The 17,730-nt window shown below is 37.2% G+C and overlaps 1 protein-coding gene across 1 annotated transcript in view; it reads right to left on the bottom strand.

Annotated features, from left to right (window-relative positions):
• Positions 1-694: 694 nt before the first annotated feature.
• NSUN2 (NOP2/Sun RNA methyltransferase 2) overlaps positions 695-17,730 on the bottom strand; it is a 19,087-nt gene continuing 2,051 nt past the window's right edge. The window contains exons 6-19 of the mRNA XM_005484264.4: positions 16,393-16,477; positions 15,407-15,599; positions 14,953-15,027; positions 13,758-13,888; positions 10,680-10,753; positions 7,592-7,722; positions 6,932-7,028; positions 5,646-5,821; positions 5,040-5,132; positions 4,518-4,653; positions 3,230-3,310; positions 2,871-3,009; positions 1,920-1,959; positions 695-1,256 (exon numbers count right to left, since the gene is read on the bottom strand). Of these exons, the coding sequence (XP_005484321.1) occupies positions 851-1,256; positions 1,920-1,959; positions 2,871-3,009; positions 3,230-3,310; positions 4,518-4,653; positions 5,040-5,132; positions 5,646-5,821; positions 6,932-7,028; positions 7,592-7,722; positions 10,680-10,753; positions 13,758-13,888; positions 14,953-15,027; positions 15,407-15,599; positions 16,393-16,477 (1,857 nt within the window). The 3' untranslated portion in view covers positions 695-850. The remainder of the gene's footprint in view (positions 1,257-1,919; positions 1,960-2,870; positions 3,010-3,229; positions 3,311-4,517; positions 4,654-5,039; positions 5,133-5,645; positions 5,822-6,931; positions 7,029-7,591; positions 7,723-10,679; positions 10,754-13,757; positions 13,889-14,952; positions 15,028-15,406; positions 15,600-16,392; positions 16,478-17,730) is intronic.

Here is a 17,730-nt window from a genome sequence, read left to right as displayed (position 1 = left end):
AACATATATACCACTATGCTTTTTCTTTTAAACTATTATTTCAGCTATAAACAAGTTATCTTACAAAAATTACAGATGACTCTCACTAGAACTGACAGAGGAACAGATGACCACAGCAGATTTCAGTGATGGTCACAGACTCTACTCAGGCACATCTCAAGACAGGAGTGAGTCTGAGGCACACTCAGCACACCTGAAGGTCTAGCTAACAGGAATTACTAGCTCAGTCTGTCAAGCAATTAATCACTCTAAAGAAGAACCTCAGACATCAGTTTCTGATAAAGTGCATTCTTTTTTTTTCCCCAGGATGCTGGACATGGTTTTCTTCTGAATAACCATGCACCAGGTTGTCAGTCAGATATCCTGTATGTGCCCTTGTATGGATACACTGATTCTCTTGCCCTTTAAAGAAGCTGCAGTTATCAACAGTAACCAGATTGGGTGGAAGGTGGGATAAGCAATCATAGGAGAAAAAATGTTTTTGGAATCTATGTGCTTTGAATGGAACCCCAGGTTTTTCTTCTGAAGGAATTTTTGACCAGTGACACACGTGCAGTGCATTTGTGCATACCACTGTTCCATTAAAAATAAAGACTTGAGATTTTACTGGTGCCTGGTCTGTTGCCAGCAACAGACACACAAACCCACCAATAAAAAGGAATTTAAAATGGTGAAAAGAAGACACACTTGAAGAGAAATCTCTTTATAGCTTTCATTTAAAATATAAAATAGGTGAAACTTTAAAAGAAGAACATCCCATTCTGACCAAATTTTAAAATACAGTTTCATGCTAAAAGCAAAAGTCTGGATGTGAGCCTCATGGAAGCTGCCAAGTAATACAGAAAGAAACCTAATCTTTCACATTACTTGCATCCGTGTCTTTGCCTTCCTGGCTTACATGACTGTTGGCATTTTTACTAGATTGATCTAAATCCTCAATTTTATTTTCTATTTCCATAGCACTGCTTTTGACAGGACTCTGGGAACACTCTTCACCTATTTCTGCTTCCATTTTTGGGACTAAATAATGTTCTTTATCTTCCACATCCATTTTTTCCTCTGCTTGCACCAGTCCGTGTTGAACTTCTTCCTCAGTTTTGTCTTCCACGTCCTCCTCTTTCCTCTTTGCTTTAAACACTTCAACTCCCATCATCCTCAGGTAATGAAGTCTCTCATTCTTGGGCACAAAGGCACGCAGTGATGTCTTTCCTTGCCAACCACACAGCACTATTGGACACTGAAGATCATGAGGTTTTCTACAAACAAGCAGTTAAGTTCAGTCAATTATGAGAAAGTTCACCTTCAGAACTTCATTTCATAACCATACACCAATTCCGTTCTAACACTGAATGCATTTTGTAACTATTCACAGAAGATCAAAGTACATTGTTCTTAACTTCAACACCTACACAGACACCTGCTTGTCTACAAGCAAGCATGCAAGCCAAAAACTCAGAAACTCGATGCTGTTCAGTCTTTGCAACAAGAAAAATAATTTTCTGGCTCTGGGTTGAAAACTAATGCAAGGAACAGCAAAATGAAAGGTTACATTTAGAAAATTCCCAGGAGTTTTGTCCACAAAAGTTACTTTGTCCACAAAAAGGAACAATAAAAAGTAACATTTTCCATTCCAAATGCTGGACTTTACAGGGAAACAAAGAGAGAAATCACATGCAGATTCTGCAGATCTGTTGATCTCTGGCACAACTACCAGCTCTTCTTTATGAAGCCAAATTCTATGCTTGCTCTAAGAATTCAGACAAAACAGCTTCTTTTCCTGTCTTATTCTCTGTATCCTATATGGCTTTACTGTTTTCCTCACTGCATCTCTATGCCTCTACTTTTGTTTTTGATGAGTGAAAATAAATTCTTGTCCAAGTCTTAGGAGTGCATAAATGGAAAGCAACACATCTACTTACTCAGGGTCTGGGTCGTACTTCAGAACTATACTTCCCATCGCTACAGGGAACAAAACAAAACAGATGTGTTACTTGCTACAATGATACAATGACTGTAATCTGGAAATGTTCAAGAAAACAAGTTTTTAGACAAACAAAGAGCATGACATGGTTAACAGTTATCCACATCAATACACTGAACAATACCAGATTTTATTCCCTTTTTTTTCAAGCCAAAGTATTTACATAGTCACAGATGCGATTGGCTCCTCCAAAATCTCAAACAAACAAATTAAAATACAAAATCCACACAGTGGATTAAGTTACTCGGAGAATCTAGCAGAAAACTTTTAATTAATTAAAGTGAATGTAAGAGTATGCCAGACCAAACTTCAGAACATTTTTTCTTCCCATTTTGTAACATCAAACATGGAAGTACAAGGATCAGCAATGAACTGGAAATAAAACAATAGCAAAAGGCTGAAAACCAATTTTCATATCTTTAAGCATCCAGTGTAGAGGAAATTAAAAGTTTAATACGAGTAGACATTGCTTCCCATATATAAGAAAATCAAATCTGAGGAACTATATTTGATACGTAAGGTCATGACAAGCAATTGCAGATGACAAACAGTTCCAACTGGAGCATTAACAAGCACAAAAACCAGAAGCACGTATAAAATCTTTGTTCATCAGATATTTTAAATGCTGCCTCACAGCACTACTTTGCAGAAGTCAAAGGTCTGGCAATTCTTCTGTTCTCTAAAGCTCAAAAACCTTAAAGGCTGCAATCAGAAAGGACTACAGTTTCTAGTAGCACACTGGCTTTCAATAATGCTTACTTACCTAACAAGCATATTTAAGATAAATTTAGTCCAAATTTTTAGGAAACACAATTTATGCTACAGGATTTTATAGCCTTCTGTGCAAAGAAGAAAACTAATTTTGTGACAGCAAAATTAGCAGGCTTACCCATATCTTTGACTTTCTTCTGTGTTTCACTGCTAAATTTACTTAAGAATGGATTTTCCTGGGTTAGCAGAATTTTGACATCTTCTATGCACACATTTATAATCCTTGCATGAATGAATGGGTACAGAGTATAAATGCCCTGTTTAATAAATAAAGACAATTGTTTCAAAATTTAACACTGATTTCTCAATGAAAAATGTTAAAAACAGTATGCACTTTACCTAATACCAGAAAAAAAAATTTAAACCATACTGAAAATGTCAATTACCATAAATCTGACAAAGTTAATGCCAGCTGTCTCATGAGGCTCTTGAGGAAACCAAAGTATCTCCTTTCAGAGCACAGTGCTATGCAATTACCTCTTGTGCTAATCTGAAAGCACATCCAAACTGTTCACCATCACTGTTGCGAGACCAGACTTTTATCCCTGTGTTGATAACCTGCAAACAGCAAACCAATAAACATCAGTAGGAAGCATAAATTCTAAATTACCACTCTGACCTTGTTTGTTCCTCAACTCTCCAAATAAAAGTTCATTTGCACTCAATACTGAATTAATGTGAAAACTTATTCAATGGAAAAAGGAACTCCTGCTACAAAAATGTGACGCTCCCTCAACATACAGTGCCTCTTACTCCTTTTCATATTGAAACTGTACAGTGTAAGGAAGGGCAGTTTTAAAGAGGGCAACAAACTACTAATATCTAATTTTAATTTTAGCTTGAGTAAGAATGTTCTATGTGATTCTGGGAAAGTCAATCAAGGACAGAATTTCAAAAATGTACAAGTGATTACTATTTGGACACTATTTTTTGTGGTACTCAAAGCCTCACTACCCAATATAATGTACCAGTTTCTTAAAATTTTGTCAGTTATGTAGCCATTTCCTGCATAGGGGATAAAAGAATAATTGTTTACCCATCTCAAAGATTTGTTGCAAAGATGTACTGACTATCCTCAAAAATTTTCAAGACTTGACTGGATGAGGCCCCAGAATGTATCTGATCTAGCTTTGAAGTCAGCTCTGTTTGATGTAGGAAGGAAGCTGGACTACATAACCTCATTCCAACCTAAACTGCACAATGACTTTTGAGACAAATCTTTAGCATTTGCAAGACATTTTCCACAGGGAATCATAAAAAAATTCCCTCTATTCACAAAAAAATTACTTATTATCCTATTATCACTCAGCTTAATGAACTTTCAAAATGTTTAATTGTTAAAATTACTTTAAAACAATATCCCTGTGTAACACAGCCAGTAAATAACTCAGCTGAACTTATCTTTTTGGTTGGCTTTCAAAGCTCTTAATACTTTTATAATTAAGGGAGTGATAAATAGAACATTGTCAATGTAAACATGTAAAGTTACCTGAAGACTACATAAAAATGCTGGCACACACACAACATATATATGCCCTCTCTCTACTTTTAAGTTCTCTTTCATCCACCAAACATGTACTGATTTTTATCTCAGAGAATGTTATTTTCCTCTCAGAGTCAACTTTTCATCTCTAACATAGGAGGGACAGAGAGGAAACATTAATCTAGACTTTAAAAAAATACAGACTGTCAGAGGGCTAATCCTCTATGTAAACAGTACACTTGGCAAGTTCAAGGAGATATACACTGATGCTTAGAACCATACCTTCATCTTCTCACTATTGTTCAGAAGCACATTCCTTAGCTCCTTAGAAACCATGTACAGCTGCCTCTTTTTTCCTTCTTGAGTTCGAGTCAGTAAATTCATCTTGGGAAATGATGGGTCCAATGCATAAAACTTCCTGTGACCATAATACTTGTTTTGATTAACTGAGCAATAAAATCACATACTCAAAATGCATGCTTTAGCCCATTTCCTCCAGCTACCTCTGCAAGCACTTAGCACTCTGGCTTCAGAACACAAAGATTAGACTTTCTAAGCTGCATGACATCAGAAAAGACAAGCTGTTATAGACACTGAGACACACACTGGAAAATTTCCAGTGCAAACTCTAGGTGGCTATTTTCATTTAAGTGCTGAGGAGAGGGGGCCCTGGTGCAAAGTCAGGCAAAAGTTGTTATGCAAGACCAACGAGACCCATCCTTTGTAATGAACCAAACTTGAACTATTAACATCCCTGAACTAACAGGAATCTTACTGCCAAAACAGACACATCTTTTTTCTTACTGGATAGGAATGAACAATGGATCATCTTCAGGGAGAAACACAAAGGGGTCTTCTTTAAAACCAAACAATTTCATTTTTTTAGATGGTGGAGGTCTAAAAAGGAAATAACATTGCATTGTAAATTTAATAAAAATTTCACTTGCTTTAAAATCAGTATATTCAGTTCATTTAGTCAACACTTGGCTTATTGTAAAAACAGTATGCCAAAGAGAATATTGGCATTTTCTTGTGCTTGACTAACACAACACACAATTTAACTTAAAATAAGGAAGTCAAGCAGTGCTTGGAAACAGAGTTCACAAAAACAAGTAAACAGAGATTTCTGATGGAATGATTGTGAAGGCAATACAGATCTTCCAACTTCTGAAAGTATTTTTTCCCTTAACAGAGAAGGAAGTATTAACAGACTTAACAAATGCTAATAAGAAAACTGGTTATTTTCCAAACTTGCAGAATGGAACACAGACAAGACAGAAAACGTGGAATTGCAAGACAACTGAATGAATTCATTAATTTTTTTGATTGACTTCTAAATTACAAAAGAACTACAGAATACTCAGGAATTGCAGAGCTGTCACAGGACAAATACTTAGACATGGTCCTTACCCGCATACTCCTTCCTTTTTACTCTGCTCAGCATCCAAATTCTGCAATTCTTTGATTTTCTTAGACTCTTCATTTTCAGCAAGTGTTGGTTCTTCAATAATACAGTCAGAACCATTACCTGAATTAGGTGCTGTCACTTCAGTATCTCCCGTTCTTTGTGGTAATTTCTGATGAACCTATTTCAAATGACAGTATTTTCAAAAAAGCAAAAGTAGTATCCAGCTTGTAACAGAAGGCACCTATGTTCTCTTTACATGTGCTTAATTCCTGTCAATTTGTATGCAAGTGCTTAAACAGATCCATTCAGGGAGTTAATCTGATTACTAGATCAAGATACCACTATAAATTGCATTTACCTCCAGTACTGATCTGGACAGTTTCATACCAACTCTCCAAGAAAGCTATTTCTGTACCATCTACAAAATCACATTCAAGTCCTCAGATTTTTAAAACAGGATCTGCTGTTTTCCTCCTAACACTCAAAATGACACATGCATCCTGCTGCTGCACACCTTCTGTAAGAGTGCTACGATGTTTTAACTTAGAACATCATAAAACTATTTGGAGGGTGCTTACTTCTGAATAAATGCTGCTCCTCTATAGCCACATACATTTTACTCATAAGTTGTTCTAATAAAGCAAATCAAATAAACACCTAAAAGGGATTCACAACAGAAGTTCTCACAGACATGACAATCTAAGAGATCAAATAAATCACATCAACTTAAAACCCTGTTGACAGGGTTTTAAAGACAATTGACAACAAATGGATTAAAGTCAGATGGCTGAAGCTGCTGCTCCAAACAGTTTTACATCCATTCCCTGCGCTGCTGATCTGCTAATCTGCTAGTGAATCACTCCTGAGCAACCAGCCACAGAGTGAGATAAACTGACATCAGAATTAGCTTACAACACAGCAGAAAAAAGCCTTTTAGCAGGGGACAACACGCAGCTGAAGGAAGTGACAGCTTTAGCTATCCAACATAATCTTCTGTAATTCTTTCAAAGCCTTAATTTTAGGGTCAAGATTTAGATTGTTATTTTACTACCATTTCAAAATCCCCTTTCTTTTCATTTTTTTTAATTTTAAAGTTTTCATGGTTTTTTCATAAGCACTTGTTCGGTACTTCATGGATTTAGGAATTTATTTTTAATTGACACACTGAACTATAACTAAAGGGCAGATACAGAACAGTTATAGTATGTCTTCTATTATGTGCAAACTCAAAATCAAAGCCTGAAACATTATTAGCAATTTACATTTTAGATCATTTAAAGGAAGTTACCTTAGGCTGACGTTTATTCCATGGCATTGGAGACTTTTTTATTAAGACAGCCACAAAGAAGCCACCTGTGTTCTGGTGATGTGGCAATATCCTAAGACTAGAGAGAAAATAAAAAAAATGTTGCAGCACATTCATTGCTGCATTCATAATCACAAAACACTAGAAGGCTCACATTTATACTTACTTTCAGGATAAGCAGGATTGTGCAGATTTAATTTATCACACTAGAAACAGAATCTAAATAGAGCATTGTGGCAAAATTACTTGCACTAACGCAACACATTCATTCACTGTTCAAACTTCAACTTTAATGACTCATTTCTAAGCAATATTTTTAGAATAGCTGTGGAAAGCCTTTAAAAGCAAGTAAGTCACACTGTCAATATGTTACAGTTTTGCATGCTTTTTCAGTAATTTTGACTGTTTATCTCTATTGGATGCAAAGAATTTGACCTTTTCACGTGAGCACTTATTCCTCTTACGCAACTTGCAGTAATTTCTCCTGATCCACTGGAGTTAAAATATTGTGCACTGCCATTACATATGAAGCAATCAAAATATACTCAAACCTACACATTCCTAATCTGACCTAATTATAATTTATCCACAACCATACATGTTACATCAAATCCTCCTAAGATTTACTCTGGGGAAACTTACCAGCGCTCCAGATTCATTGCCTTTAGCTTCTCTTCATCTTTCACTGGAAACATAGTAGGACGTATTTGTGTTTGTCTATTTGAAGGCACGTCTTTCCACTCCTCAAACCACTGCCCATCTTTCAGCATCACCTTCAAAGGGGTAAATATAAATTCAGTGAAGAATATAGGTCACTATTTCACAAGTTTTAATTAAAATACTTGCAAACCAAGGTTCAGACACCAAATAAAGAAGTTATTCTCTGGTACAGAAAATTAAGTTCTTTAAAGTGTATTGTTTCTTTGTGCATTGTACGTGTGCGCCTCAGAGTAGGAGATTCTTGCCAGCTGCAGCTCTTTGCTCCACTTCACATGCTTCTCAAAAAAAGCATGCAAAGTGCAGATTGATGCTGAATCAACTGCAAAGATTTCTGTTAACCTGCTAAAACATGTGAACCACCAAAATCCAGTGGAAGGACAGTGGTAGAATATGTAAGGTCAGGAAGCCATCAGATTTAAGACACTTCTCCTTTTTTCCCATGAGATTGGCTGTGAAGCACTGTGTTATAGGCAGTTTCCAAGCAGTATACAAGGGAATAGAGCTACTGCAGTCTAGCAAAGATCAAAACCTAAGAATCCCAATTTCATTACGTAAGAAATATGCAGGAGTGCAACACAACAGCTTGGTAGGCAGAAAGCTGCATGACACGGACACTGACAGAGATGTGTTTGTGGAGAGCTGCTGAAGAAACATCTCCATGAATTTTCTAGCACCTGTACCTTTACTTAGAACTCAAAACTTATCTACAGATCCGCTCTAAGACTCTGTGTAGACATAACATCACCTCAGTCTGGCTAAGGGTCAAAGCTTTTGATGAACTCTTAAGATACAAGCAGAAGGTTAGAGCCATAACTCTTACAGGGAGGCATTTTGAATGCTTTTCAAGCAAGGATATCAAAATGAAAAAATAAGCCAGGGAAAATTTGACTTCAGAGCCCTAGATGCCTGGTTTTGTACTGGATGCTAAAGCTGTAAGAAGAGTCCCAAATGGGGATGCACAGGGCAAATGCATAAAATTAATCACTGAAATGAATTAACCACATTTTTGTTGTGAAGGCAACAAAGTAAAGCAGCTGCAGTGATGGCAACGTCAGGACTGGCAAATTTGGTGAAGCAGTTTCATGCATCTCACTCTGATTGTCTTGAAAGTTTAATCAAGTGCTCTAGTGGAAACTGAAATGAAACATTTATCTACACTACAATTTCACTAAGAACTTTGGAATGCAGATTTCAGCATCATGAAGTCTGGCACTTCTCAGACACTGACCAGATCACACCTTGTGCCTTTCTACATTTCCTGAAATAGAAATTACTGTACTTTCAGAATTAGTATTTCAAGTCAAAATATGCTACATTTCATAGTGCTAGATGGAGACAAGACAGACTGTATTTCTGAACAGCTCTTCTTTGGAAGTCACGACTCAAGCTTGAGAAAAATCAACAATAGGACTGATAAATAACCAAAGACCAAAAAAAACTATTTTGGTTTTACCAGAAAAACTGCATATCAGTCCTGTGCTGTTCAGTTTTGGTTTACCAGCCTAACTGGTAGGTTGGTGTGACTGGTAGAACGACAAAGCACCAAGGAACACACTGAACTCTTCTCTGTTGCACATTTTACTGACCACCTGTTAGAGCAGAAGGAAGAGTAAAAGTGTTGCAGGAACAGATGACCAAATCTGGAGTTAAAAAGGTGTCTTCCTCCAAGCCCAAAATAATTCACTGGAGTTCACTCATCACCTGGCTTAAGGAGGGAGTACTGAATGCTATTTCCAAGCACCCAAGTGTCTCTTGAACAAAACCTTATTTTTGATTTTGCTGTTCCCAGAGATTTACAGTCAACTGATGTTCAGGAATATTCAATACAATCAAGCACAGAGCTCCTAGAAAACAAATGCTGCACCAGGGAACAAAAGACTACACCAAGTAAAAACAGCAGCAAAATAAGCAAATACATCCATAGTGACATGCTAGTCAGTGAGGCATGAAAATATACAGTAGCAGCAAATCAGGTCTGAAGAACGTCTGACAAACTTTCAATACATTTTATCAGACTAGATTTTAAAACCTTTTAGGGAGATTTATATTTCAACTGCAAACAGAGAAATACATGCTACAGAAAACAGAATACACCTTAGTGATCATTATATAAATATATATATAGTGCCTTTATGGAGTATCAAAAAAAGGTAAAATTAAAATCACAGAGCCACAGTTACGCATTACATTTATTCTTCAAGTATACAGTGTAAACTTAAGAACTGTAAGAAGAAATAAATCAACTAGTTTCTAAGCTGCATTTCCAGTGGCAGAACATATACAAATCTTTATTCCCTGCATCTTGTTCATTAGCCTGTACACAGGCATAAACCTACCTGGCATTGCAAGAGACTAGTGAGATGGTAAGACAGAAGACCCAATGGCATTGCAAAGGCACACACTTATAACTAAAATGTAATCAGTACCTTTCCCCACTACCACAATGGCTTCTACTATTCTTGACTATACTCTTGACAGCAAGCTGAAGCAGCTTTGCGTTTTTTGCCCCTCCCTATTAGTTTGTTTCCAAAACTGAAATAATTTAAGGCCTGGAACAAAATACAGGATGCTCTTACTATTCTAGGATTAGTCCCATCACTGCAGGCTTTACAGCTTATTTGCAGAAACAGTTTCACAGCTTTTACTTCCAAATGAAATAAATGGATCAGCTGAAGCACTGCAGAATCTTATATTCACGGACCCTGAAGACAGAGATGGATGGCTAACATTAAAAGTGGCTGAAATTATGTTGCCATCTACAGGCCACATACACACAACACAACAGGGAATTGTAGCAAGAAAGTATAGGAGACAGAGGAAAGAAACCAAGAGATGAGGAGTAAAGAACCTACCCTTGCAAAGACTTTCAGCCTAGCTCTCTCCCCTAAACATTAAATCTCTGCCATTAATGCAGCTCAACCTAATTTTGTGACATGTTACACTTCAGAATTTCCCTAATTTAACACTCTACCACAGACCAATAACTTCACAAACATATCAGGTTAAGTACCTTCCATTTTGTAATTCCTGGCATCCTCTTCAAACCTGGTAACTCAGAAGAGACATCCGCAAGTTCTAAGGCACCTGAAATCCCAAGAACATAAATGTTTTGAAAACAGAATTTAAGAGTTATGTTGCCAATTGACTTTTATAAAAGCAGTTTTCCTTAAAGTTTTAAGCCATTTTATGAATAGTACCTTTTAAAACTTTCTAGAAATAAAATGCTATACAACTTCTACCACTTACATTAACGAAGAAGGTAAGAACTGCTAATAATAACCACATAAGATGTAACCATAAATTACGCAAAATATAATGGTTAGATACTCTACAACCTGTATCATTAAACATCAGTGTTCTAAGCAATGGAATCACTGAAGGTCTTATTCTCATTTACTCATCAGCATTTGGATTTACTACACTGTTGAAGTATTTTTCAGGGAATAACTTTTAGTGTAAGTAAGCCTTCTGAAATGCCTACAATATTCTAATTTCAAGGACTTACAATCTCAATATATTCCAATGAGAGAGGAAAGAGAATGCTATTTTTAAAACAGAATGGAAAGTTCTTTTGTCACTAGCATGACAAAAGACGATGTGCCTAAAATATATCAAATTACTGCAAGAAACATCAACAGCTTAATTTACTGAATAAAATCTTCAAGCTGCCCAAAGTCTGGAAGGAATTATGTAAAAATTTACTGCTTAAATGGGTGCTCTCCCTAGAAAATAATAACTTTTAACATTCCTTTTCTGTGATTCTAAATACTTAAGAGATTTAACAGTCAGGTATGTTTTTCCTCATGTTGTGCACAATTTATCAACCTGTCCTACATGACTATAACCATTTACTCTTACAGTGACAGCTTAAGTAAGTCTTTAAAATAAATGAAAAAGAGATAGATGAATTCATAGAAAAATTCAAAAATGATGCCTCAAATGTGATTACACTTGATGTTTTGTATCCATCCTTTGAATACTCCTGCCTCCCTACAGCATGACTTCAGTTGCTGTCTCAATACTCTGTCAGACTTATCAGGCACTGAAGAGTCTGTCAGAAGTGCTACAGTTTCCAATAGTTGCTACATGGTACAAAAAGGCCTTTTTCCTACTCCCTCATGCCTAAGGGGAAAGCAATCTCTCATCTCCTTCACGCTTCAGCTTCAGCAAGGTAACACTGCTACAACTACCAACAAACCTTCTGGACTGACCTGAACTAATTCTTGAGGTACAATGCCCCTTGCAGACCACTGCACTGCCTCTTTACTGCTGCCTTCCTAAGCTACACCTGTGTTCAAATTCCAAGGATAACATTCACTTGCTGGGACACATCACAGCCTTCAAGAATGCCTCAAAATACCTCCATGGGCAGAGATTAGATCTGAACATCATAGCCAGTCCTTCCTTCAAAGCACTGAATTTCCCCCAGGTGCTGCAATTGCTGGCCTCCACATTCTACTGCTTTTGAGCTCCTATCCCAACTAGATCTTAATGCTTTCCAATCCTGTCACTGTTAAAATTAATGTTTGCTTACGATGGCCTTCAATAAGCTAAGCATACTGTAATTTACTGGAAACGTGTCTATGATTACCAAAGAAACTACTTCTAAATAAAAATGTCCTTTCACAGAATAAGCTGGGTTGGACCCACCAAGATCACTGGGTCCAACTCAGGCCCTCTGCAGGACACCTCAAGAGTCACACCATGTGCCTGAGAGCATTGTCCAAACACTTCTGGAACTCTGCTGAGCTGTGACAACTCCCCTGGGGAGCCTTTTCCAGTGCCCAACCACCCTCTGGGTGAAAAAACTTTACCTGATACTCAATCTAAGCCTCCCTTGACACAATTTCAGGCCATTCCCACGGGTCTTGTCACTGGTCACCTGCCCTTCCTCTTCCCTTCATGAGGAAGTTTCAGACTGCAATGAGTCCCCTCAGTCTCCTCTAGGCTGAACAGAACAAGTTACCTCAGCCACTCATCATCAGGCTTTTCCTGTAACCCTTTATCATCTTTACTGCCCTCCTTTGCATGCTCTCTAATAGTTTAATGACTTCCTTATATTGAAGTGATCAAACTGCACACAGGACATAAGACGAAGCTGCCCCAGTGCGCAGAAGAATGAGAGCAGAAATTACATAGACAATTCCTAATTAACCTGCAAGCACTTTAGCTGAAGTGCTGTTTCTAAGACAATGAAATTTCATGCATAATTTGGGGCCAGAATAGCTACTGGCACAAAGCAAACATTACACAAAACAAGCTACCAACTTCCAGAGTAAGTGCAGCTCCAGGAGCAATAGTGCTGCTTCTGCTCTGTAGAAGACTCAACTTTAAAAAGTCTGTGGAACCTTCCATGCCAAATCCAATTAGATGTTTCCAAATTTCAGGTTATGGATTCAGAAAAAAACCAGTATACACCAGCTACTAAATGGGCTACCGAACCCTACTATCACAAAGTGATGCAGTGCAGCTTCCCAGTTCATCTCAGTTTTTCCGCCTCTTGTAACCTCAGCCTTCACATTCAAGCCAAAAATGAAAAAAAAATCCCATGAGTTTAAACACATTAAAAATCCAAGCATGTCAAAATGTGGGGCAAAGGATGCTAAAGGTATCAGTGACTCCCACCTACTGGTGTACAATTACTTAGCTCTAACTGCTTAACTACACTCCAGGCTTTCTACTCCTATAGCGCACAGCAGCAATGTTCCACACTGAGTTTTCCACAGGAATTACAGATGTCAGACATGGGTTCCAAACAGTGAAAGCAGTTAGTGGGAGCCAGATAACAGAGACTGAATGCCACTGATCTGCAGAAGTGCTTTCTGTATCATTTAGACAACTCTTCAGGTTTTGTATTTGCAGCTGATTCACTCTATGGGGTCAAAGGGTCCAACACACTCCCATTTAAGAAGACTGCTCATAGCAACATTAATGAAATCCTGTTGTTACAAAAAGACTTCCATAGTTGTGCAAAGTAGCAGCGTATTACCCACACTAAGATTATCACTAGTACCATCATACACACAGCCTTTTTTGGGTTGAGGGAAAAAAAAAAAGTTTCCCACTCTGTTCAAGCCCACATTCTCACCTTGACTCTTTTCCAGCAGAGATGCGATCACAGCTTCATTTTCAATGGGATTCAAGGAACACGTGGAATACACCATTCTCCCACCTTCTGCCAGCTGCTCAACACCACGGGTTGCAATTCTCAACTGCAAACTAACAGAACACCCTTGGTCTAGCCAGCTATCATTCAGGAACACACAAACAGCTTTACTGCAGTCACACAACTCCCCATGGGCTAAGCCAGCACGTGGGGAGTTCTACAGCTGTACACAAATTATAGTCAGTGCTGATCTAAGTCAGCTTAGTGCATTCTACACTGCAGACACACTCACAATGACACCTATTACATTAAAGCAACAATTAGCAACATTAACACTAACACAGCATAACTTTGAACATATTTTTTTTCTTTCTAGTGCCCAATCGGTTTTATTATGGAGTACTATAGAAAAATAACACCGAAAATATGACTCTTCTCAGAAATCCAGTTAAAATGAGGAGTAATCTGACTATTACAAATATTATGGATAACATAGCAGTGGCCTTCTGAGAAAGGTATCACTGAGCTGGACCATGAGTTTAGACCCGACCTGCATACTTCCAACCAAAATGAGACCTGCAATAATGAATGAGTTGCCAAGAAATCATAGGTCAGCTGAGTCACACTAACCAATGGTATCCCCAGCTTGTTAAAAATACACAGTAAAATGTTCTGATTTTTTTAATCTTTTCAATCAGTACATTTTACCATGTGCCTGCACTAGGCTAAGTACTCATTCACCATCAGTTTACATAAATCCATCTCAGGTAACTGAACTGTGTATGATCTCTAAAATCCTAAAGACTTTAAAATATCACTAATAAATTTTACAACTTACTGTTATTTTCTAGCAGTATTTTACCTGCCTAAATGCCAAGAATACTAACCAAGTGATTTGTTACATTTTATTAGCTATCCTGTCTAAATCAATTAAATGAGTATTTCCATGACAGCTATTCGTAACAATACAAGCAATTTAGATTCACATGCTTCCCCTCCTCACATCTGAAACCCTACACTTCCTCTCAATAGGACTAAGCTCTTGATTTGAGAGAAAAATGACTCTTTCTAGTCTTCACTTTTTCATATATTAACATGTGAATATATGCAGATGTTAAAGATATAGAAAAAGGAGAGAAAAATGAAAGAAGTGCAGATGTGCAATAAGCATTTTTACCCATGGAGCTGCAAACTGTTTTGTGTTGTCCACTTCTTCCATACATCAATGTTTTTCCTCATGGTTCCATCTCCACTGCAACAGAGGTCAAACAGATTTGTATTACTTGTGTGTAAGACTCCATATCAAAGTCATTTGCAGTAGCACAACAACAGCAATCCCTCTCCCTTGTAACTCGTTCTCCTACACTGTTCTGTTTTGTTTCCTCACTGCCTTTGTATTTCAGTGTCCTGAACATAAGGTCAAAATTTGAAGCCCTTCAACTGGTCAAATTTAAGGACCACTTGGAATGAAAAAATTCACCTCAATTCTGTATCCCCACACTTAAAAAGCATTCCAAACTATACATCCTAACTCACTAATCTACTCAAAAGGCACAATTCAGTAACATAAAAAATTTATCACTACACCTAAAGCAGTAAAATCCATGTATTCAAGTTCACATGCAAGGTACCTGCAGGGGACATCACATAAAATCCTGTCATAGAAGAGGATCTCTTTTCTTCCATCAATGTCTATTTGAAGGTTAGGAATGCTGGAGGCATCATGATTTACCACCATGATGCATGGACTGTTTAATCTCTTAGCCTGATGAACCAGCAAATAGCAGCGCTTGTTGTCAACATCATTGGCAATTACAAAACCACCTGGGAACATAAAACAGTGGGAAAATGCTTTACTATTCAACAGATAAATAATTTTACATAGTTTATTACCCTATCTCTGAGAGTTCTGTAAACCTTTCACTAGAGATTTTTACTTAAAAGACTGCTCATGAACAGGGGAGCCCTTACTGAGCATAAAATAACTTAAAGCAAATTGAAGGTTAACTGATGTGTCAGTCTTAAGAGTTTTAGCTCCCATCCTGTGGCAGCAAGACACAGGCAAGGGTCCTTCAACTTTTCAAATGAAAACCTCTAAACAGAAAAAAAACCCCACTGCCACCAAAGAAAACTTCTACATCAGCAAATTCTCAGTACAATGAAGAAAGAATTCATACATTCTCTACAACTTTACAGTGTCAGGGGGCAGTATCTTCTGTGAGCATCTAAACAAAAATAAAGACACTGCAGTTTACAAAAATGATAAATATCATGATTTCTTTAAGTCTAAAGCAGCTTAATCCAGTGTTTGCAGAGTACCACAAAAGCACAGAGGCTCATGGGCTGCAATCTACTAAGTAAACCTGATTTATGTACAGAAATTAAGCTCTAATTACATGTAGTGTAATTTGAACTGAAAAGATACATATAATTCATGTCTGTTTTTCAAGCAAAGGAAGTCCATGAAGTTCCAAACGTGCACTTTTAATCTCATAACAACCCCTAGGGGAATTCAGTATGTAGTAAAATGCAGTTACTCATCTGTGACATTAAAAACAATCTACTACAAGAAAAAGCAGAAATTTCAAGTCACAAGTCTTTAGTTTTCCAGACTTACTGGGAAAGGGAACATTCATGTCTGCATGCAACATTTCAATGAGCTGTGCAGTCTTAGATCCAGGAGCAGCACACATATCTAGAATCTACAAATATAAGAAAATTTTTAAAATTCCTGCCTTGTACTTTTTCAGTACTTGAGAAATTTACTATGTTCTTGTTTAAATTAAGTATTTTTGAATATGTAGAATTATGACTGTTCTGAACACCAATTAGAAAAAAGCAAAGTACAAAAAATGATGAAGAATATACAAGGCTAAATATACTCTAAAACTAAACATACTCTAAAACTGTCCAGTAAACTGATGGTGGGGGAAAATTAAATGGGAAAAATAGATTAAAAATTAAATGGAAATTAATTTTATCCTTGTGGAAGACTGAATCAGCATGTTAGACGTGACATACAGAACATGCTAGCTAAGGAAATTCTGCAATTCTGGTCCAAACAAGCAGCTCCTAAACTAAGGCACTAAGGACCATGAAAGGCCCTAAAAGAAAAGTCAGGGCATCATTATATCATTAAACATTTGCTGTTTTGGCACAAGAGAAGACAAAAACCTATTCTTAGCCTGATTTATGAAATCTTACATGCGTTTTTGGAAAACACTGCAACACTCACCCAAATTAAACATTCAACATAAAGCCTTTATACTGCTAGCTTATCATATACAATGTAAGATGTGTGCAAAAATATGCCCACAATTTGTGTTTTACATTAAGATGAATGTGTTCACCACCTGTTCAATCCCAGACAGAAATAAAAATACACCTGGGACACATCAGGACCGAGATTTCAATTTACTATTCACTTAAAAGAGATGAATAGATCTTGCCTCACATAAAACAGCCATAGCTGTCATACACTGGGCTGGGGTGAAAAGTAGGAGGAAAAAGGTGAAAAGTTACAGATGCTAAGTACAGCTGATATAAAAACAATTGTGTACAAACTAGCCTTTAAAACACATGTTAGAAGTCTGATAAACATAAAAATTTAAGATACAGCATGAAAATTTAAGAAAGAAGAACACAGCATGGCTGCTTAAGATGGCAAGGCAACTAGCTCATTAATTTAACAGATTAAGAGTGAGGCTGCCTGACAGATTCAGTCTGCTAACAAGCACAGAGTATGAAAACATCACCAAGTTAGAGCAGAAAGTTTGCCACCAGATATCCTCACTCCTATGGCATGCCCTAAGAAAATACCATGGGCATTCCTTACACACTACAGTTAAAGTTAGCACCCTATAGTGTTTAGCCACCACCAACAGCATGTTTCAGCTCAACCCAAAATATTTCATCTCACAGATTATTTATAGAGCAGAATTTTTCAGCTCCTGCA

The sequence above is a fragment of the Zonotrichia albicollis genome, chromosome 1 (genome assembly GCF_047830755.1).
Source record: "Zonotrichia albicollis isolate bZonAlb1 chromosome 1, bZonAlb1.hap1, whole genome shotgun sequence".
Taxonomy (NCBI): Eukaryota; Metazoa; Chordata; class Aves; order Passeriformes; family Passerellidae; genus Zonotrichia; species Zonotrichia albicollis.
This window is presented reverse-complemented; position numbering and strand designations above follow the sequence as displayed.